This window comes from Symphodus melops (assembly GCF_947650265.1).
Source record: "Symphodus melops genome assembly, chromosome: 15".
NCBI classification, from domain to species: Eukaryota; Metazoa; Chordata; class Actinopteri; order Labriformes; family Labridae; genus Symphodus; species Symphodus melops.
Window position 1 is genome coordinate 3792102 of NC_136705.1, and position 23879 is coordinate 3815980.

The following is a 23879-nucleotide window of genomic DNA, read 5'->3' on the forward strand; positions in this document are numbered from 1 at the left end:
CGCTTGTTTTGCTTTTGATGGCGGGAGGTAAATACTGTACGCTGACTCTTCTTTGAAAAGTTATTCCTGACTCAAACGAAGAGATTACATATTTTATCCAACAACATTTATAGACACATCTCTTTCCGAAGTATTGAAACGTCACCGTTAGTTGTTCCTGTCCGGCTTGCTGACGTTAGTGACGAAGTCAGCCGTCGGAAAGTTTGACTGATAAACGTCAACATGGACAATTGGTTGGCTAAAGACAACCCGATGCTTTTACCCCTGAACAAGGAGAAAACAGTCTACGATGGATTCATCACAGTGCAGGTACGACGAAGAGTAAAACAACGGGGGTCCGAACTTCATTACAAAAATGCAACAATCATTGCACATCGCTTTTTGATACCTTGAGATGCTGTGAAGATTAGTCTTAATACGGTTTACTAATGTTTATATGCAGCATTTAAATTCGGCACCTCAAAATGCTCTTATTTGTGTCATTAATTATTTGACTGGTTCGTAACATTATACGCTGTTGTGAAAGTCAGCTGCAAACTCTTTGAGCAGTAAAAGCAGTCCAATGAATAAGTAGCCTCATGTTTGGTTTTGTATTTCCTTCCTTCCTTCTGTTGTGTTTACTGCTGAGTTGAAGACTCGATAATATTGCTACATATGATAGATATGCAACTTTATGTTAAACCTTACATGCACATTTAGCAACTCACACAGAAGTGGTTGTTCATTAATAAAGGAAGTTTGACAGGTCACGTGTTCAAATAGTTGGCCAGCTGTAGAAGTGGTGAGAAAGATCATTTCACTTAACCAGGGATGTAAAAATTAATCGCGAGGCAGTTAATAATCAATGTAAAGGTGTCCAGGTTCGAAATCGGTACTCTGACATCATGAATCGCAGTAAATATCGTGAGTGTCAGCAGGCGTTATCAAGGCAGTCAGAGCATTTTGACTTCCCCGAGACACAAAGTGAAAGAGGTGAGTAGATAACAGATCACAATAAGTCAGAAGTCAATATTACATAAATAACACAGCCAACATGATGCAGCATTTAATCAACACCTCACTGAGAAGCTCCAATCACCTCCAGATTCTCTCAAGATAAATCGTGCGAGAACGGAATCGTGAACTCAGTATCGTGAATCATATCGTGAGTTGAGTGAATGGTTACATCCCTGCTTGTGACTGTTAAATGATAAGTGTACTAAACATGCTGCTCAGTGTCTGTCGTAACAGGCTTGATTTTCTTCTAACAGGAACAAGACTTTCGATTGAGAATTTTACTACCACCTGATCGTCAGATGAAACGGGCCAGGTATAAACTTACTTATACCTTCTTTTTTTTTTAATGTGATACCCAGTCCAGGCTGTTGATGCTTACACTTTATTTACAAATGGATACTCCACGTTTTGGAGCTGTATTTTCTGTTGTGGTTGCTGTATCTGATCCTGACTTTGTTCTCATAGGCTGCACTGCTGTTGGCAATTGAAACACCTGTTGCGTGGATATGAGCACATAGTGAAGCAGGTAAACTGTATGTATGCAGTGCAAAACCATGTGTTGTATTTGGCGGACCAGTGTGTATTTTTTTTTCTTTTTTCTTTTTTGTTGCATCTGCCCGCTCAGACTGCGATTAGGCTGATTCGTCCGTCATTTTGGCTCCCTTTGTGTTCCCCTGCATCATGTCAGGCATCCTTCTCGTACTTGTGTGCCACCACTCAGGTCGGCCCTCACTCTCAAGCAGGGAAAAATGTTTTCCACTGTTTAATTAACATCGCCTGGAAAATGTCCCTATTTGTTATGTGGCCCCTCAGGGTTATTTGGATGAGATTGATATTTCACCCCGGGCTGCAAAGTTCATTATTTTCACAGCCTTTAAGCTATCATTAATTATTAAAGCTGGTGGCAGCCCCCATTAATCACAAACAGTGTGTTTGATTTGAATGGCTGGCTAGAGGAAAAATAGACACTGTCACTTCATTATCCTCCCATTCAAGGATGTCTTTTCTCTCTTGTTTGACTTCTCACAGAGGCTGCAGCAGTCAGCCGAGCTTGTCAGTTTCATTCTGGAGCTGAAGACCGTCTTGGTAAGGAGGAGAAAGACACAGTGGTTAGCACGGTCACTGTGACATTGTTGCTTCATGAATAGGAACCTTCAGGCTCTATCAATAGCCTTGACTGTGAGGCACACATGTACATGTATATTTTGTAAGATTAATGAAAAGTGTAACAGCCTTTGTGCTTGCCACCAAACAAAGCGCGTGACTTACTGGCCCTGATTTATTTCTGCTGCATTAATGATGTTGTGCAGAGCTGTGCTATGATGGGAACAGTATTTAAGGTTTGGAATAAAAACGCATTCGCTCTGTTTTTGTTTGTTTTTTTGTTTGTGTTTTTTTAGGAAGTGTGTCTGAAGAACCGTCCTGAGTGCCGCTCCATCCCGCCTCCTCAGTATTACTCTCAGCTCATCTCTGAGATGGAGACCCTCGGGTGGGACAAGTAAGTGACCGCTAGGAGCACCAACATTGCAGCTCGGTTTAAAAAAATGAATACAAGTGAAATGCTGGAATGCCGCATTTTTGCACATTTCATGTTTATCAAAGTAAGTTCACTTGAAATGCTTGTTCTCTCCTCTGACTGCTTCGACTGTTGTAACAACATGCCACCCAAGCCCACTCTGCTTCAAGGATGAACAGAAAATAACTTGGTGATTTTGGCACCCCGAAAGTATCATATGTCAACTTCACTTGGATGTCCTAAAGTCCAGGGAAAGCACTTATCTGGCACTTGTTTCTGTGTCATTATTGTGCATCCACTTTGTCAAGTGTGTATGAAAGATATTTCTTAAGATTGGGCGCAAGCATGTACCTCTGCTCTAGGATAAACTTGTCAGGTTTGGTTTGTCAAAAGTCATTGATATAACTTGATTTCTGTACTTATCTCACAATAGCAATTCTAGAAACTCATGGATGGATTGTATTTATCTGGTTTGGTTTATTTTTAAAAAGGTTGGCAGAGAGAACAACTCCATCTGCAAAGGATAAGTCCTGATAGTCTATTGAAATTATCTGCAGCAGTCGCAAAAGAAACACAAGTGATGTTTTTCATAGTTCTACACTGATAACAGTTTTTTACCTTTATATCAAGGCTGCGTGTAGTTCGACAAAGTCATGGTACCAACAACAGAGCAGAGAAGAACAGAAAACGGAAAGAAGCAGTTTTCTTACGCGCACATGAGATCATTACGGTCGCAAGATAATAAACATCATCCCCATCTCCCACTCGCTCACGGTGAATTGTCCTGAATATATCCTGTTGCATTCTCCTCACATTGACTCACTTAGCGGAGTGAGAAAAAAAACAACAACAACAAAAACAGCAGTTTGTTTTTACGTATGCAGCCTGAACATTTCAGGAGGTTTTTGGGAGTTGTGTGTGCAAGAGTGAACGCACAGTTCTTTGGTATCACTGTGAGTTCCTCTTCTAAATGATTGCTGCACAATGTAAGCGTAGGTCTAATTGTCCTTTGTGTTCACTTTACCTCTAATCCACAGTAACAGTGGTATTTTGTTCGAAACAGTGACAGATATAAACTGCGTCTTGTCGGTGGAGGCATACATCCGCGAGGGAGTCATTTTAGTTTCAGAAGTGCCATCATCATTCTTAAAAATTAGCTTGAGATAAAACTACAATCATTGCTACCACAATAAACTACAAGTACCACACTACTGAAGGAACTGCCACTTCATGAAATAGTTGTTTGAAATGGCTTACAGCGCGAATCAAGTGATAATTAAATAAGTATTTTCTCTCATTATACAACATGGGGATGTTCCCATTCCCACTCGGTGTTTTCTCGTGCATGCATGTGTAGTTTACTGTAAATCCCAGAGATTGTGGGCCAAAATGATTACTGTAAGTTATTAATGTAGACCTTTTTTGTGCATTCTCTCAAGAGGTAAGATTAACATACGGAGGTGTGTAAATGTCTACAAAGCTTTTCAGAGCGCTCTTTGTATTCCTCCCAGCAGCGTTAACCGATTGGAGAGCCTGCAACAACACAGCTTCACATTTACAAATGGCTCTTAATGACTTCCTTATTTTTAGTTATTGAGTTATAGTTAAATCCAGGTCACATTTAATAACTCTCAGCCCACGCGTGATGACAGGCCCGGCTAATATCGCCGTCTCCACTCATCAGGAGAAGAAGGAGGAGGAGGAGGAGGGGGGCAGCAGCGGTGGTGGTTTGTAGGAGATATCTATTCTCCCCCAGCTCGGATTAAGCCTTGACTACTACACTCATTTTCCACTTTCCTATTAATGACCGCGGCTACAATTATGATATTAACAAAATGCAAATGACTCTAATTGAAGACTCTCAGGTTTTAATAGGAGAAGAGGGGGTGAAGGTATGCTTTATGCTGGAAATGGGACCAACTTCATTTTCAGTGTCGTGTTACGGTTAGAAGGCATTATACACAGTGGGCCTCAATCTCCAAAGCACTCGAGATTCGCTTAGCGTCTTAATTGGTATGGGCCGTGCTAATAGCCACCAGGGGTTTTCAGCTGTAATTCCGTCTGCTGATTGGGCCAGGTAAGTGAGTCTTTCTCACTCTCCATCTCCCTCCGCATGTCTCCATTTGAGAGTGTGGTCATCTTAATTGGCTGAAGATGGCATACCACATGTTAATTAATGGAAAATGAGGTCAAGTAGGTCAGCCGCCATCACTCGGTGGCCTCAGAACGTGGCCCTGGAAGCTCCGGGGCTCATTACGGGCACAGCTGGCACTTCATGTTCACAGGCTCTCAGTGTAAGTACAGAGTGTCATCACTTCTTCTCACAGTGTTATCACTCTGTCACAGTGTGTTGCTGCTCTTCTGAGGACAGTTATCGTGGCTCTCTGACTGACAGCCGTGCTCTGCTGGGTCAGCCTGGCCCCAGGGCTGACGGGTTCAATGTCCTCGAACCATTTTGTTTATCCAAGACTTAATGTAACCCATCAGTTTGTAGACTTTCACATTGAAGCGTACGTTTGCCTTTTGTCATCTCTGTTTTTTTTTCTCTTTTTGAAGCTTGACGTGACCATATTCAGACAAAAGGGAGGCTGGTTGGAGATGGGGGTTGGTAACCTCTATGTTTCTCAAAATTATACATGTGTACAGTCCAGTCCCAAGGCTTGAACATTATCAGGTCAGATCTAGTTTACAGTATTTACCACAGAATCACGTTCTATTCGCCGTGGTAGGACTGGAGATATCCCTGTACTAGTCTACAAATGAAATCAGATCTTGTGGAATCTAGTTTATTGTATTTGTTGATGGCGGTGAGAGTCGGCTGCAGGTAAGAGCACAAGCCTGTTAAAGCCGCACATTTTAGCCCGCCGACTACATGAAGGGAAGTACGTTTTGATCATATTATGGGGTAATATGTTGTTTTTTTATGTGATGTAAATCTGTTGAAATTTCATGTTTTTTAATTGTAGCCTGTGTCAAAGCCCCAGACAGACTGAAGTAAATGGATTTATTTCATGAAGGATTTGTTTGAAATTTTAATTAATTAATTTTTTAAATTACATTAAAAGTTTAACAGAGGTCTTTTTGTAATATATGACCATCTTTGCCCGACCTGTCACTCAAAGTCAGACTCACCTCTAACATCTTTAGGACCTCACAAGTAATATTTATATTAAAGAGACACACGGTGGTCACAATTGAGGAAATAACCGAGTGGACATAAGGCTGTTGTTTAAAACAGGTCGTGTGTGTGTGTGTGTGTGTGTGTGTGTGTGTGTGTGTGTGTGTGTCTGCGTGTGCTGTGCTGCATGCGTTTTTGTTCCATCACTTTGTTACGTTATTAGGCCAGCTAATGAATGACTCCTTTAATGATTTGATGTAAATACAAATACAAACAGTATTGGGATTTCTGCAGTTAAGTGGAGTAATTAATGAGAGTGGCCTGGTTAGTCCGACTGCATGCTTGGCTTATTAATATTCCGGTGTTTTTGTGTCTTCTAAGATAAGTGTGCATGTGATCTGTACATACATAACTTCCACCGCCCTCCACTTCCTGTACCATTGCATGGATGTTCATTTCAAATGTCCTGCACACACAAGCGCTACATATGTGTTGCTCTCACTGTTCATTAATCATTTTGTCGACACAAAAAAAAGACATACACAAATACACACAAAGCACAAATGTGCGTGGTGTGCTCTGTCTGGAAACGGCTCACTTGGCTGTTGAGTTGCAAATGGGATGCTCTCATCAGTCTTCCCAGTAGGACGTCTGACTGTCACGCTGTTTCCATCATGGCCAAGTAGCAGCGGCAGCTAGTCTCTGCTCCTCTCCGTGTAAGAGCTCAGAGGAGAGGAGATGTGTGTGTAAGCGATATACCGATAATAACTTTTTCACTTCTGATACTTTTTACTCAAATGTTAAACTTCAATAAATAGACAAGTACTGATCTGACTTGTCCGCCCTTTATATATAATCAAACACTCATTTTAACTCACTTTAGAACGGTTTCAATAAATACAACCAAATGTTATATAATGTTGTCTGCTCTAATACAGTTCAACTTCTTAAGCATCCTATCAGAAATGAAATTGTTCTTATTGTAACAAGACATCATGTCTAGTCAGATTGCAGGGGTCAGATTCAGTTTATCACAGTCTGAGAATCCATTGGTAACCATTGTCTAATTGTCCGATGAGGAAATAAGCCTCTGGAGATGGAAGTCATCCGTGAGACGTTAACATTGAAGACGTGTACTTCGGTTTCTTGGTCCATTACATCCTATGGAGTAGTGTCTGTTCATGTGTTTCTTGTGAGTCTCAGCTCAGAGGTAAACACTAGTTACACAGAGGCTTCACTCTGGCTCACTCCAGCTGTGTGTTGAGATCTGTTTATAAAGACTGGTGAAGTTTTGTCAGAAAACTGCTGATGGGAGCTGGTATGTCATTAGCACAGAATGTGTTCTGGCTGCTTTGGCTTTCCCTATGGACTGATATCCCTGCATACACCAAAGTCTGCTGATCCTGTATGTGAATGGTCAATGCAGTTCAGACTACAAACAGATTACAGAAACACTTCCCATGCTGATAATCCAGACCCACAGGTACAGATTGTACATCTTTGTCAAATCAGACGGTTGGTTTCGCAGAATCTGGTGGCGGAGTGGGAAAAAAAAAGTTCAACCAACATAGCAACTGATAATGAACTCGTAGTGTTCTGCTCCTGCAGCGACTTCACCACTGGAGAAGTACAAGAGCTTCAGTGTCTGTCTATGTTTACCTAAGTGAAAAAAAACAACCCAAAGTGGGATGTTGGTGGAACTGTGATGGTGCACTGGATTACTGTGGAGGTAACACTTAGTGGCCATAAGGGGCCACTGTCAAGTCACTGATGTGGTCACAGAGTAACTTCTTATTGTCACAGGCCATTGGGCAATAGTTACTGAATGAAATCAATGTGGTCCTGATTGGTGACATTAATACATTTAAGTGGCTGTGCATGTGTGTTTGTTCAATAGGGTGATCGTAAATCTTAATGTAAAGGTGATTTCAAAGACAGAGTAAAGGGGTCGAGGTGAAATTGCAGAAATGAAAATGTGCAACACTGGGAACCAGAGTGAAGTTGGTGTTATCGTGATGGGCGTGTGTGTGAGTTGTAAATGTGAGTTTACATATGAACTCCAGAAGCCCTTCACTGATGCCTGAGTTCATGTGTGTGAGCGAGCCGGCGCCTTTGTGAATCGGGCACATCGGACTCCATCATTCCATCACTTCCCTAAATGTGTGTGCGTGTCATTCCTGAGCACCCGGCTCACATCACTCCTTTCTCACTCAACTCCATAAATCCTTGGCAGATATACGGCCCGTGTCAGCCTCGGCACAGAGCGACCGTCGTAAAGCACTGTAAATCTGGGAGAGGACCGTCCACAGCCTTTGTCTCCGATCAGCCTTTTGTCTCCAGGTCTTCAGCAGACCAGAGAAGGACTCGAGAGGGGGAGGAAGGAGCGGCTCCTTCATAGTGTGCAGGAGCAGCAGTAAATCTGACGGCAGTCTTAAGAGTGTGTGCTCGGGCCGGATCAGTGTTTTGTCCTCGGCCTCGTAGGTTATAATTAGCCGAGGGAGGAGGCGGTGTGATTTACAGGTTGACTCAAGCCTGAAACTGTGAACCAATGCTAAAGTCACCAGGGGACGGATGATTTTAAGGAGGCTCTGACTGACTGACTGCTGAAGTCCCTGTCGAGTTAGCATCACATTTATTTACTCAAATCATGGCGGGTTTGTTCAGAGTCAAATAACTGTCAACCTGTGCACATGTACTGATAGTCTAGACTGCTGCAGCCTTAACAACATATTGTCCTCTGCTAAATGGTTCTGCAGGCAGTGTGGATGGATTTCTGCATTCATCTAAAGACTTTTGATATGCTGTTATATTTAATACAACATATTGCGAAACAATACAATCACTGTTATTTTAAGGATCAATAGTATCGAAAAGAACTGAAGATTTAAAAAGAAATCTCAGATAAATCTTTAACCCAACTCTGCCACGAGTTAAAGAGATAATAAACAAAATAAAAAAATATGTATCATTTAATATATTGTAAAAATAAAATAATTTTGTAAATCTCATTTACACAAACTCATTGTGAATCAAAATGTTGACAACCTATTTTTGCAGCTTCAACAGGAGTTGTCTGCTTGCACTTATGGGAGGCTACAAACAGTCAATTATCCAAATTACAATGTGACTGGGACTTGTGTTTTGTTGCCATGGTATCATAGAAATGATAAATGGTAAATGGGCTTGAGCCTGGACAGTGTTTCTCTAGGCTTCTGATACTCAGAGCACTTTTACCCAGCAGGTCACACTCACACATTCACACACTGATGGTAGAGGCTGCTATGCAGAGTGACAGTAAGTATTAAGTAAACCATTCAAACACATCCAAGTACCGCTGGCTAAGCAGCAGAGGCAACGTGGAGTGAAGTGTCTTACCCAAGGACACATCGGACATTTGGCTGCAGGAGCTGGGGATTGAACCCACAACTTTCCAGTTGAGAAACGACGGACTCTTCCCAATGAGCCACAGTCGTCACCGAAAACGATATAAGATCGTTTGACTGTTCCTCGACTTGTTTTTAAAAATCTGATAGTGTGAAAACCCTTTTCTGTGGCTGTCAGGATGTTGAATGTTGCAGGACGGAAAGCTGTGTTTAAGTCTGCTTAAGAGACGCATCAAAACAGAGACGTGTTTGTTTAAAACCAGACACATGATATTAGCATGTGCAGGTAAAAAGCCCTTTACCGGGGTCGCCGGTGGCGCAGCGGCAGTGCGCGCGATCCCACGTATTGAGGCTCAGTCCTCGCGCGCGGGCAGCCCGGGTTCGCGTCCGGCCTGTGGCCCATTTCCCGCATGTCTCTCCCCACTCTCTCCCCCTTTTCCTCCCTCTATAATAAAGGCATAAAAACGCCAAAAATAAATCTTAAAAAAAAAAAAAAAAAAGCCCTTTACCCTTTCTTCAACACTTCCTCATGTCATTCCCCTCCCTCCTTTCAAACAGCTTGACATACGATATTCGTGTTACTCATTCAGAGCGATGATTTATTGCCGTATCTTTATTTTGTCCTTCCCTAACATACATTTAGAGTATTTTCTTTCAGAAAGAATGATGTCCATGATGTTTCTGTGCTGACTCAGCATGAAAAGAAATGCTCTCGGCCTATGTCACATTGGATCTATTACATTCCTCTATTAGAGCATTACTGAAAATGAAGAATAATTCCATTTGAAATTGAAAGAAGAAAGCATGTAACAAGTGTTGTATGTATTAAAGGTGGAGCCGTCGCCTGATGCAGTGTCACCGCGTTGTTAGCCGGGGTTATAAATCCAAACAGTTGAAGTCTCAGTATTGCTCTCTGCGCATGTGATTAATGACGGATGATGGCTGCTGTCAGTTTACACTGTTAAGTGTTCCCTGCTCTGTGTACAGATGTTGATTTATTGTGTTTTATATATTGTGTGTGTGTGTGTGTGTCCATCTTCAGGCTGCTCTCCATAGACACAGAGTTTAGGACGGTGAAACTGAAGGCAGAGGACTCCTCTGGCAGGCAGCACGTCCTCACTGTTCAACTCAAGTCTAAGGTACGACACACACTCTCCTGAACACACACACACACACACACATACATACAGTTTGCAGAAAGGACTTTTCACACTGAAAATTATCCACCATCAACTGGAAAACTCCCCAATTTGACCTCCAGCCAATCCAAATCCAGAACAGGCCAACTCCACTGAACGCATATGGGTTGTTCAATTTGCTGATAGCAAATCAGTGATTTACATCTGCACCCCCAAATCTAGGTCAAGCTGGAGAGGGTGTGGAGAGACATGATAACCCACTGTGACTGAGATGTAGCACAGATAAAACATCTCCACATAGACCTCAGCATGATGGGAAACCTTCCTGTATGCATAAAGAAAACCAATACACCCACACTCATCTGCATAGAGGCTGTTTGAGCTCGCTGCTGTGTAAAAACGTAGAGAGGTAAACGTGGGGTTTTTTTTTTTCCCTTTGGAGTAGCAGGATGTTTGAAAGATTCCATGTCACAGATCTCTAAATTGTCCGACACGAGGTGACCGAGTGTGTTCCATCATCCCATCCCACTCGTGTGAGTGTGCGAGAACATCATTCTCCGAATGTGATAATTTTGTGTGAATTCAATTATTGTGGCATTAGAGTCGCTGCTAAGTCCCTCTAATAGTCTCAAGGATCCCCATGAGTCCCCCCAGCCCCATTATAAAGAAAAAAAACATGAGGCTCGAGAAGGACTGTTAATAAAGAATAACAGTCCAATCAGACATTATTGCTTCTTGTTAACCTTAAAGGGTAATTCCAGTTCATTATGACTCGGATCTCATTTTCAGCCTTGGCCATCATTTCTGTCAGTTAAGACAAAATTGTCCTCGCCATATTGTTCTCCTTTCTCAGCGGCTTAGAATGATCGGCTGCCCAATCATGTCCGGCAATTAAAAACACTTACACAAATGTACACTTTCCAAAGTAAGAAGGTTTCTTTCAGGGTGCCTTTCAGGTCACTCAAGGTCACCTTAAAAAAATGCAAAAATAAAAACTACCAGGGGTCTAAGTGAGAGCGGCAGAAGTGAAAAGCAGAAAAGGGAATTTTAAAATGATGAAAAGGTAAGTGTTGTTAAAGGCTGTCAAAGTAGAGAGAGAGAGAGTCAGGGTCACAGGTGGCCTGTAGAAGATCCAGAGAGGAGGGGAGCCGGAGACATCATGGCGGTCAAGCAGGCAGGAGGAACAATGAGGAGCACGGAGGAGGACGATCAGAGAGTCTGGAGTTCAGACAGGTACAGAAGTCAACAAAATATTTGCGATATCTGGCAGCCAGTGAAGATTGTTGGAGGACAGGAGGGGGGATTTGGGATTCTGCGGATGATTCGGTAGAAGCTTCATGTTGAAAATGTTCTGTACAGCATGCTGCAAAACGTGCCATCAAAGCACATCTGGTTCTTCTGATGGATTTTGAATTTGCCCTTTCTGCGTTTTGGTCTCCACACGATGAAGACATCGAGACCTTAAAAAAAGAATCACCCCAAATTACTGAGATGCTGATTCAGATTACTGCTATCAGAAGACTTTCGGTTTGCTAAAATATGGTAGGTAATTTACCCCGGACATTTTTTTGTCACATGTTCGATTCAGACAGGATTAAAATGATGTCCTCTGCCATTCTGACCAATCATCAGAGGACCTCAGGTTATAGTAATTGAGTGCGAATAGGGCCCAAGTAAAGGCACATCTCTCATGTTTGTAGTTCCTGGCAGGAGTACAAGTATCTCCCAGTGCGCTTGTGTAGTGGGAGAGTAGCAGGGTGAGGTGGTGCTTACCTACTGTAGGCCCAGATGACATCCACCAGAGACGAGGGAGGGTGCTGGACCCCACTCTGAGCCCACCTGCCCACCTGGCCCTCGTCACCCCTCTGGCACTGGGTAAAAATAGCTTGAAGTCCTCCGTGCGTTCCAGCTGCTTCTGCCAGATTCAGCGCCAGGTCATCCCTCACCAGGCACAGCCGGGGAGGAGGCAGCACTGGCACGGACTCATGGATGGGTCTTGGACGGCAGGGGAGTGAGAGAGGAAGAGCTCGGGGAAAGGACAGAAAGTCGCTTGTTGGTGAAGGTGAACAGAGAGAGAGGAAGAGATGAAAGCCTCTCATGAAGGAGCTTAAGGAGGTTTGACTAAATGAAAGCACTAATGTTTATTATATCATGAAAGACGGACTCAACCCAAATCATGAAGAAGTAACCAGTTGCTTAACGGTGGAGTAATCCTTTGTTAGAATGGCTCTGTGGAATTCAGTGTTATCATTCACTGAACTAACTGGTGCCTGGTTTCATCTGAGACTGTTAATTAGTTATTCCATTTTCTCATCCACACACAGCATCCTGCAGAGGCTCCTGAATGCTCTGCTGACCTGCCCGTCCCTCTGGCCTTAACGTGGACACCACAGGTACAGTTGGTATACGTGCACACACGCTCTCCTCCATGTACGGATAAAATGGCTTATAATAATGACACTTAAGGCCGCAAACTTCCAGCTGTAACATCAAGGTGCCAGCTCATTATGCTAACTGTCACTTAACTATCCGTCATTTGCAGATGCAAATAAAAAAAGAAAAGTGTTGTTGTTTTTGGTATACTCGTAGGGTCACTGATGTGAACAGGGTGTAAGCTGATGTTATGAGTCCCTCTGAGACTCCTTGATTTAAGGGGTGATTAGAGTTGGGGGGGTTTTTCAACAGTATGTCGACAGCAAGCAGAACACGACAGTCTGTCACTAAAATGTAGTTTGATTTAAAGGTTTTATTTGTACAGTACAATGTTGATATTAAGCTAACTGAGGGAAAACCCTCTCTTAGGGTTAGTGATATTTACCTACTGTACAAATTATACTTATTATTGAAGTACCTCATACACCTCCATTTGAAAAAGAAAGAACCAATAAACTATCCTTTTTAAAATCACGTATTATACAAAATCTACTTCTCAGTGGTTTTCTATCTGTAACATGTCTCCCTAGTCTATCGACAAACCTCCTATATTATGAGAAAAGTCTACTCTCTCCATCTTCTGCCTGCTCCACTTCTCAGAAAATGTGTCCTCAATGACATCACAAAGGGCAGTAACCCCTCCCCCAGGTGGCTGACACTTCCTGCATTTTTGAATATGCTTTTTCACGAGAAACAATAGTGCATGGAGCGAGAAAAGTCCAAGTCATTCAAGTCCTTCCAGAGAGGGGGCGTGGCCAGGCACAGCTCATTTACATTTAAAGCTACAGACACCGAAACAGGCTGTTCTGAGCAGGGCTGAAATAGAGGGGATTACAGGCATGAAAGGAAACCCTAACCCTAACCCAAAGGATCAGAGTGGATTCACAACAAAAAACTTCACAGACATGCTTCAGGGAGCTCTGAGACTTATTATAAATGTGTTTAAAAGGAGGATAATATGTGACCTTTAAGGTATACATATTTAGTTTTTAGCTCCTCAAGTTTCATCCACTCTTTGGATGAAACTTCTCCTCTCTTTGTCTCCCTTTGCTTTCTGTTTTTTTTTCAGGAGGGTTTGCTCTCTATCTTTTTTTTTTTTTTTTTTTTTTTTTACTGCGGCTCTTCTCTCTGTCACTGCCCTCGAATCTGTGTGTCACTTCAACACGCACACACAAGCACATACTGAGATATCCAGTTTGATTTTGTGTTTCAGTCACACCAACAGATTTCTATCACAAAAACTACTGCTCCATGTCTCAGCATTGCACTGGACCGTTCTATTTCAAATACATAAGAGAGGATGAGTGAGTGTGTGTGTGTGTGTGTGTGTGTGTGTGTGTGTGTGTGAGAGAGTGTGTTTGTGCGTCTGTGTCTGTGTTTGTGCAAAAATCAGAAAGGAGACTGAAAAAGAATTTGAGCTGAGAGATGCTAATGTGTGTGTGTGTGTGTGTGTGTGTGTGTGTGTGTGTGTGTGTGTGTGTGTGTGTGTGCGCGCTGTTGAGCTGATACATGGCAGGCGTACAGTGAGGACCAGCTTAGAACAGCGCTACCGTATGGAGCCTGTCTGCCTGCTGGGCCGTTGATGGATCTCTCCCACACCGCAACATGAAGTGTGTGTATGTTTGTGTGTGTATCATATGTGTATGTGCTTGCATCTGTGCCAAGTGTGTTTCTTTGTCGGGTTTTTTGAAGGGTGTGTGTGTTGTGCGTTTGCGTGTGTGGTGGGGGGAAGGGCCTGTCTGTCGGCAGTCCTGACATGTTCATTTGAATGAGTAATTATTGCCTGCTCTGTTGCAGGGCCAAGACATGCCACTCTGCGCGTTTGTGTGGAACCAGAATGGCAAGAGAAATAAACCTGTGTGTAAACGTGTGTGTAGTTTACATCCTCATCCTGCTTGCTGTCCAGATAAAGGTGATTTTTAACAGAAAACAGCGTACATTTTGAAACCAAGGAGTTTTCAGCGTTCATAAAAAAATTAATGTGTTTGACCATTTGATCCAATGTTGTGCAGTCGCTGATTTTTTTTTTTTCTGTTTGAATCAGATTTGCCGACCTCGTACAAACATCTCGAAGGATTAGTCTTCATATTAGTTATCAAACGTCTTCTCATGTTTTGGAAGCTCGTTCGTCAGTTTCAACAGCAGCAGCTGCCGACTGGACAATGAACAACGTTTTACTGGTATAATATGTCAGATTTAAAGTGGGAGGATTCAATAAGTAATTTATAATGTAGCTACAAACACTAAAACGTTGATCCTGAGTGACCTGAGTTAGCTGATACACCATCCTCTCCATGACTGGGAGCCTACTAATCATGTTTCTGGATCTCTGGAATATTTGGGAATTTTTCTGTGATATGTTAAAAAAAATCTTTTGAATTAAATCATAAATTGACCTTACTATAAGATCAGACATTATAAAAACATGCTATGTTGTAGTGCTAGCCTCTCTGTCAACGATGCAGCAGCCAGTATGTCCTCTCTCTAACTAGTCCAGAGAAGGTAGGCGACTTTGAAGCACTCCACGGTCGTTTTTTTAACCGCTCCTCAGTTAGCCAGGTAAACAACTAACCAGCAGGTGTTGCAGCTCCTGCAGCCACATTCTCCATGTGTCCTTGAGCAAAATGTCTAACGCCAAGTTGCTCCCACTGCTTCAGCGCCGGTGTATGAATGTTAATACTGATGAAGACGTTCCAGAGCAGCCTCTGCCATCAGTGAATAAATGGGTGTTTTTGGACAACACGATTGGTGGAGACTAGAACAACTAACGCGGTTCTCGTCTCCACCAATCATTCGTCTGAAGATGATAGCAGAACGTTTCTCAAAGATACTTCACAATGCTCCTTGACTTTGCCTTGACTCCTCTTCGTTAGAGGTTCAAATCAGGTATTAGAGAGGCACGATTCAGGTCATTGATTAACAGCTCTGGTACCTCTGTCTACATTTTCAGCCTCCTTTGATTGGATCAGACAACAGCAGTTTGTCCTGTTTATCTCCCTGCTGGACCTCGTCCACTGCTGTTGTGTTTTCATTGTGTCTTTAGACCCTCCTCCGGCTCACACACACACAGCCTAAGAGGCCTCTTTATCTTAAGGGCCTAAATCAGCGAGTCTCCTCTGTGGGGCCTTATTTGACCTTCTGCATTTAACACAGATGTCTGTTTTTTGTTTTTGTTTTTTTGACACCAGTAAAGTTTACTAGTGCCCATGTCAAGAGGCGTGAATTCTTCCAGCCCAGCAGCTTTTGAACAGTCAGATTGAGGTCAGGCAGAAAAAGCATAAATAGATCAAATCTGTGCTCAGATTCAGCCGTCTTTCATACATATGTCATGTGCCGTTCTCACTCACCGACTGCTCAAACATACAGCACCAATTCAATTACCAGCTCTTCTTCTTTCTTTCTCTCTCTCTCTCTCTCGCTCTCTCTCTCTCTCTCTCTGTCTCTCTCTCTCTCTCTGAGCTGGGCCTTGCGTAGTTATCCTGAGCTGTAACCGTAATCATGCCACTGGCATTAATTGGGCTGTAATTGCTGAGGCTCTCAGCACCTGGACGATGCTTAATTGTGTGCACTGTGCTGGCACAATGACCCATAATTTTTGGTTCATTTTTTCCCTTAATTCTTTCCCTCTCATTCCATCTGCATTGCTCCCCGACACCTCTATCAGCCTCCCTTTCTCTTCTCTGTGTGTGTGTGTGTGTGGGGGTGGGGGGGGGGGGGGGGGGGGGGGGGGTGTAAACGAGCACGCGTGTGGGCCTCAAGTTGTTCCAGTCTTTTTTCTTTTTTTTTCTTTTTTGAACACACTGGTCAGTCTCTGTCTGCACTTTGAGTCACTCCAGTTGCCTCAAATTGAATGTAGCAGTCGTGTTCCTTTGCATCCTGGTGGATGAAAAGAACTGATGATAGCTTGTGGGCTACTCAAACATGGATGTCATGATATCAGCCAGTTCAGGGGCTGACTGTAGCCAAAGCCTTGTCTCAGAGTGTATTTTCATAAATCCAGTAGACAGGAGGACGCAGGACCATTCGGAATCAGTTCCAACCAACATCTTCTGCTCTCTCTTCTGCCATTTTCACATTTTCACTCCGTCTTTGCTCCAGTCACAGGATATAAACGTTACCACCGCTTACTGGCTCCAGGTGAATTCTCCTGCTTATATCCTGCAGCACGCTCACATTTCACTTTCTGCTGGGAAAAAATACGAGGAGACTGGCAGGAGAAACTCATGCTCACACATGCACTTCCTCCTGGAAGTATCAGGAGCCTAACCCTTTTATCTCCATCTCTGTCTCTGATCCTGCCATGAACATGCAACATAACTGCAACTGAGCTTTATTTTGAAAGTCAACTAGTCATGTATTATTATTGACACTGTTAATCGAACAAACAGGGGGATCATTTGATACCAGTTATCTCTCCCTGCAGTCGGCCAGCAGACAAGCCGGCACTGCCCGGTCTCCTCGTTGTGTTCGTGCTTCGTCACGGCTCTTCTTCTTGTAATGTTCCGATGCACACAGTCACGTTTGATGTGTGGAAAAAATTGCTGCAGCTACGCTAAAGCTGACGGGGATCCTCATAAACCTAACTCAACTCAAGTGCACAAATACGTCATCGCTCAATTTCTAGCTTTTACTCTTTCAGACTCAAACATTTCATTATAGCCACATTTAGGTTTTGATGTAACGAGTGTTAAAGTAAGAAGGAAAATGTTGTTTTGATTTGAAGAGTTGTTAAGGCAGTAGATGTCATGGCATAGTAGCAGAGAAAGAAAAGATGGGAAAGAGAGAAAAACTCCCAACTTGTGTGTTTTCGGTCAAGAAAGAAATTCATGCGTTTCCTTAAAAATCACCCGTTGGCTCCTCTGAAGAGCTCTAACTTGTCTTGTATGATCGGTGACTGGTGTGCTCTCTCTGTCCTGGTTTTGTAGAGTACTCTGGGGCAGCTCCACACTCACTTCCTGCTGGTTTTGGAGTCTCTGACAGAATTCTGGGACGTGGTGGATGAGATTGACAGTAAAACCTGGATCCTGGAGCCGGAGAAACCCAGCCGCTCTGACACCATGAGGCGCATCGCCATCGGTAGGGAGGACTCGGCACTGTCAAAGACAAGTTCTTAAAGTTTAGTTTTTTTTCTTAAAGAACCCCAATTGTTGCTGTACATCTGTTATCTGTGTGTGCAGGAAATAACGTATCCATCAAAGTGGAAGTGGATCCCAGACACCCCAAGATGCTGCCAGAATGCTGCCTGCTGGGGGCTGAGCATGGTGGGTAGCACGGCTGACACTTGTCAGAGTTTCAGGCAGAGCACAAGAACTGTATCTGCACGAGCAACGGACACACTGTTGTAGCATGTGAAATCTTCTCGTTACGATACAGTCATCAGGTGCACACAAGGTGAGCGAGTGAAATATTTCCCAGGATTCTCAAAGGAATTAAAGGCAACACACTGAGACTCGAGTTAATCCCCTTCCTCATGAAGGGGATGTTACTGCAAGCTCGGTAGCTCACGGTTCCGTGAGTAGAGTGAAAGTTGGTGTAAAATCCGGTGTATATGACGCACTTCCAGGGTCGGTTTTTTTCATCGAAAAATTTGGTTGCGTCGTATTTACTGGTGCAACCAATATACCAGTAAAAAATGATGTCGTAACCGAGAGTGCACGACCACCATCACACGTCGCTCATCCCCTGAAATCTTTGAAAATTCCTCCTCCATTCATTGTTGCTCAGAGGCTGCCGACGCAGACGAGGCTGGCATCGCCACTTTTTGAACACCTTTCCTCCCTCATCAGCTTCAACTCATGCATTTAAAGAAAAGGGTGAGATATTGTTCAGTAGATGAACGTTGTGGAGTGCTGGATTGTTTGATAGACTCCTCAGCTGAAGTGACCAGCGGAGGTGGGCGGCACGACTCACAGGTGTGCAGGCGAGTACTTCAGAGCGTTCACCGTTTTTTTCTGAGATCTCAACGTCCATAGTCCAGCTCGTACGTTTTGAAGATGGTACAGATAAAAAGTTACAGCGCTGCACAGAAATTTCACTTTGGAGATTTTGCTCAGTGCAGAGAAATCATCATGAAGGTAGAGAGTTTAAACCTGTCTTCTCTCTGAGAGACCCCCAGAACAGGCTGCACCTTACAGTACATTCCAGAGTTCACAGTTACAGTTACATTTGCCGCATTAGGCTTGATTAGTGTTCAGTCTACATATTTAAATTCTTGAAAGAAATAAAATAGAAATCAGCCAAAATCAGAATAGGCAGGTCAGACCTCTGAACTCCCAAAACACAATTCTACAATGAATCTCTAAAAATGATCTGCAACCTGTAAATATAAATTTCAAAAAGGGCATATTACTCGAATAAATGCAAAACTGGAATGAAGACTGCATCTCCAAATTTAAAATGACTTTTTTAGCAATCAGAAAAGTGGGATCTGCTTCTTAATGAAACCTAGTTCTCGTAATGTCCAGCATCATGAGATACAGCAGGTGCTCCTTACATTAGAAAAGAGTAATTATTTAATTATTCATTCGATTGTTCCATCATTCTTGGGGTCTCTATATTAAGCCCGTATCACTATCAATCAGACGTCTGTTGTCCCAGAGTCATCTGCCAGCCGACCATCAACCCAGGCAATAAGGTCCAAATTGTGCCTGTGCCCAGCAGTATTCAGATCAGATCAGTGATGAGCCATCAGGAGTAATGCTGCTTTTCCACTCACTCCCATGTCTCGACATCAATCAGGCTGTCTCGTGTCGACTATCGTCTGCCGTCATGTCAGAGGACTTGCTTCCAGAATGGCACGTTCTCATTCCCACCAACGCCAACACCAGAGCCAGCTGGCAAGCTTCGGCTTTCTATTTAAGTCCCCGTCAATTGTCGGCCATTGTTTCTGTAAACCCAAGGTCATGCAACTCCTAGCCTGTTGCCTAGCAATGGAACTCAAAAGATATTAAACACATACACACCTCAGCCACCAAGACGGGAGGCAGGCGGCGACCCTCAAATACGAGGGGTCGCACAGAAATATTGCTTTTTGCATGTAGGAATAACAAATAGTGAAAGTGATGAGTGCTGCACCGAGACAAAGCTCCCCTGTGGAACAGAGGAAGCAATGATGGTTCATATCTGACAGCGGTGACGCCGCCGTCTGTGCTGAACCGCGCTGTTGTCAAATAAGACAAGACATTTTGAGGGTATGCAGAGTGTGTTGTTCGAGGAGAGTCGGATTTTCTGAGGCGTACGACAATAACAGTGAATCTGCAGGTACGTGTAACTTGTAACAAAAAAAAAACAGATTCAAATCAGATTTTAGGTTTTATTAGTCCCATCAGTTTTTTTATTTTTAATTTAATAGTTTCTTCTTAAAGACTAAATGAAGACAAAAGAAAAACCAAACACACATAGACAAACAAAACAATCACACACAAAAAAAAACAAGCTTGTTACATAAGTTCTCGATACAGTGGCTGATCAATTACTGATACAGTTCTGGTCCAGGGATATAATATCATTAAAGGCAACTCTGTATAAGTTCATTTGCCTCCATGCACACACATCTACAGTCGCGACGCCTCCTCATGTCTTTTTCTTTTGTTGTAGTGGTGACTCCACTGAGGAATAAGCTCAACGCCAACATGCACATGTGGTAAGTTATTCTCCATCAAGCTTCGCCTGGATAGTTAAACAGTATGACAAATAATCACATCGTTTTCCAGGGATAAAAGCTCCTAAAAGCAGTTTTTGTGAATCTTTTATTACAATGTGAGGTGGTTCTTTTCGAGGATTGCGATCCCATGGAAAGGCTTAAAGCAGCAGTCTCCCTTTGATGCAGAGAGGCCGCAGTGTTTCTGTAAGACCGGCCTAGCGTTAGCTCCTCTACTCCAAAGTAAACAGCACTGTGATGTCGCTGTCCCAGCGTGTGATTTTGGAAAGATGACTGAAAAGAAAAATGGTTTCATAAGCCTGACTGATGTTTAGACGACAATTAAAACGGATTTTAAAAGCTATCAGTCTTGTTTAGTTTGAAAGCTTTCAGACATTTTTTTTATTCCCAATGTCAAACATTTTCAGCTGCTATATGTGAGCTGCTTTTTTTTTTTTTTGCATACACATTTCCCAAGACAACTAACTTAGTATGCATGTCAAAATGAGATATAAAGAATATAATCAAGGTGCAGATGGCCTAGTGGTTCGGTTGTGCCACATGTACAGAGGCTGTGGTCCTTGTTTCAGGTCTGACCTGTGGCTCTGGTCCTTTTTTTTTACTTTCACATGAAATTCATGTGAAAATAGAGAACCTTCTGAGATTTTAAATCGATTCATAACTTACAAAAAGCTTTTTGTTTGTCTGTTTTTTTTCTCAGTCGCTCCCTGCTGAGTGCCAAAGCTAGCTACTTTAACTCAAAGCAGAGAGAGACATTCAGCCAGTCTCTCAGATGACTGGAGGAGGAGATCCTGAAATAAGGACTGATTCAAAGATGGACTTTAAATCTTGAATCCAGAATAATTTAGAATTTAAAAATAGATTCTGAATCGAATCTAACCTAATAAAGACACCCAAAGAGTCCCCTCCCGTTTGATGCAGTCAGAAATGTCCTTGAATTGTATTTTCTTTTAATGAATGGTGCTCAAACGGGAGAGAATAGGATAATCTCCATCAGCAGTAAGCAGTATGTTGGATGTAGTTCAAATCAAAGACAGCGTTTCTATACCAGCACTACTAAACTCCTGAGCTGTGTAACAGAGAGAGAGACGATATCACACATGCTCAACATCAGTTCATCGATGCTTTTGGTCTTTTCTTCGGGGATTTGTTGACTTTTAGCAAATCTTCAGTCCTTGTCTCCCCCCCCCTACATGCATCAGCCACTGATGAGTCAAATTATGCACACCAGTTCCTGATTATCACTCAAGAAGAAAAAAAATGACACTTTTTTTTTTTTTTTAATAAAGTACAGGTTTTACATTTCACCGCAGGTTTTAACATTTGCCTCCCTGCATGACACGTCTGAGGAAAATCTCCCACCTCCTCCTCCTCCTCCTCCTCCGCCACTGTTCAGTTTCAAGCAGAAAAGATAAATGCAAAGGCTGTTTTTTTTTTTTTCTTCTTCATACTAATGGTGAAAGTCTCCTAATCATCCCCCAGTGTCTTTGCAGGCTCATTTGCATGTGGTTAATTAGTGTGTGAAATAACTGTCTGTGGTCTGCTGGCAGGAACCCGGACTCCAGCGTCTTGCACAACCTCCGGGATGTTTTGGAGATCGAATTCCCGTCACCTGCCACCCACGAAAAATCTGTATGTCACACAGTTGCCCCCCTTTCCATTTCAAACATGTCCATTCCCATCACAGTTACCTCGAGGAGCTGTGTGTGTGTGTTTACATCTCTGTCTGTGTTTGAGCTTCAAGTTATAAGGGGGCGGACATACGCTGCTGCCGATTTTTCTGTCTATTTCCATATTCTCTTTCTCTCTCTCTCTTTTCGGTTTTTTATTTCTTCCATGAGGTGGGCACAAATTCTCCCTTTAATTGGGTTGTTTACAGAAAAGATCATTAGAATAACAAAGATGGCAGAATTCTCTGCTCTATCAAATCGCTTTAATCTCTCAAAACCATTTATCTCTTCTTTTTCTCGTTCTCCCCCCCCCCCCCCCCTCTCTGCGGATGGGTTAAAAGGGCGTTGTGTTTATCCACTGTCGCTGTGGTGATTAATGCCTCGGCTTCATTAACATTCAGAGGAAGTGCAAAAAAGTTGAGTTGACCAGATGTTGATTTTTTCTTTTTTTCTTTTTTTACCTGCCACCTTCACTCTTAATGGATAGCCCCACAAAAACAGGAGCTTCTCATTACACTGAAATGCAAACGAGAGCAGAGAGAGAAAGAAGTGTGTGATCAGCGTGTGATGGTGGGACTTCAGAAAGAGAGAGAGGGAGAGAGCTGGGGGGGGGGGGTACTGAGACAGTACTTTGTGGTTACAGTGAGAGTGCCAAAAGGGTCAAATTGAATTCTGGTTTTCTTCTGGACACATTCTAGAGTCCTTATTTCCTGATCAGATATGGATCAATAGCAGCCTTTCGGAAAGTTGGAGGATTTCCCTTTGAGTTTGTGTTACCCTGATGCATGTAAGAAAGCATCCTGAGTGTGTGTGTGTGTGTGTGTGTGTGTGTGTGTGTGTGTGTGTGTGTGCGCAGAGCTTCAGCGTCGAGTGTGGAATCTGCTACGCTTACCGTCTGGAAGCTGCGATTCCTGATCAAGTGTGTAATGACCCTCGCTGTGGCCAGCCCTTCCACCAGGTCTGTCTTTATGAGGTACGTACACAGGGCTGGACTTTTTTTTTTTTTTTACATACTTTTTTATCCCTGAGGGAGAATTCTGGTTTTACTCATCGGTTGTTGAGAGCCATGCTTCTCACACACGTACTGTAGGATGATAGAGACCTAAAGATCGTGTCAGAGAGGTCCACACTTCTTGAATTTTTTGACACAATAAATACGTGCAGATGATGAAGAAGTGCAGAGTAACGAGAAGTCATCTTTATTCCCACTAAAAAACACACTTGATGATGAAGGCTTGATGTTGAAAGATATTCATGAAAACTGGCGGCGCTATGGTTTTTGCGTTCGTTCAGTTTTGGTTTTATAGATCACAAACTTTTACGTGAAAAAGGCGTACGCCACTTTCAAGGCCCGTTTTGTGCGTACGAAAACTGTGATAAATGAGGACTGTACGGGACACCAGCTTCCATTGCCTGCATAGGAAGGGTTTTATGTATCGACTCTTTATCCAGTCAAACTTTGCATTACACTGAGATCTCTTTTTAAAAAGCCTTGAACGAGTGGCAGGAGAATATGCTTAAGTTCCACATAAAAGCCCTCTAAATGCTGCAAAGTACCCGCTAATCTTGCACGTTCCTTTAAAGTGTGCGGTAATAAGTGAGCATTGAAACAAGCATTATTATCACTTGACACTGACACATCAAATCCAAGGTAGTGATTTTTATAAAGCAGTCTCTTATTCTCTCTCTCTCTCTCTCTCTCTCTCTCTCTCTCTCTTTCCTTCAGTGGCTGCGAGCGCTGCCCTCCAGCAGGCAGAGCTTCAACATTGTTTTTGGAGAGTGTCCTTACTGCAGCAAGGTATGTGTTCGCCTGACTGTGACTGACAGCCGCCTTCACACAAAGGCCTTCAGCAGAGAGTCAAAAGATGTTCAGATATCTTAATTAGCGCAGCTCCAATCATTGCGTAGCCTTCTCCGTGCTCAAAGCTCCGCCGAGTGCGTTCGCCACAATATGCAGCATTCAG

At 43.0% G+C, this 23879-nt stretch overlaps 1 protein-coding gene across 1 annotated transcript in view; it reads left to right on the top strand.

The window, feature by feature from the left end:
- Positions 1-23879, top strand: part of fancl (FA complementation group L) — a 26048-nt gene continuing 2169 nt past the window's right edge. Inside the window, exons 1-13 of the mRNA XM_079362852.1 lie at positions 1-309; positions 1251-1309; positions 1462-1522; positions 2026-2082; positions 2397-2494; positions 10056-10152; positions 12477-12545; positions 17511-17661; positions 17763-17846; positions 20182-20227; positions 21796-21877; positions 22772-22888; positions 23642-23713. Coding sequence (XP_079218978.1) covers positions 223-309; positions 1251-1309; positions 1462-1522; positions 2026-2082; positions 2397-2494; positions 10056-10152; positions 12477-12545; positions 17511-17661; positions 17763-17846; positions 20182-20227; positions 21796-21877; positions 22772-22888; positions 23642-23713 — 1080 coding nt within the window. The 5' untranslated portion in view covers positions 1-222. The remainder of the gene's footprint in view (positions 310-1250; positions 1310-1461; positions 1523-2025; positions 2083-2396; positions 2495-10055; positions 10153-12476; positions 12546-17510; positions 17662-17762; positions 17847-20181; positions 20228-21795; positions 21878-22771; positions 22889-23641; positions 23714-23879) is intronic.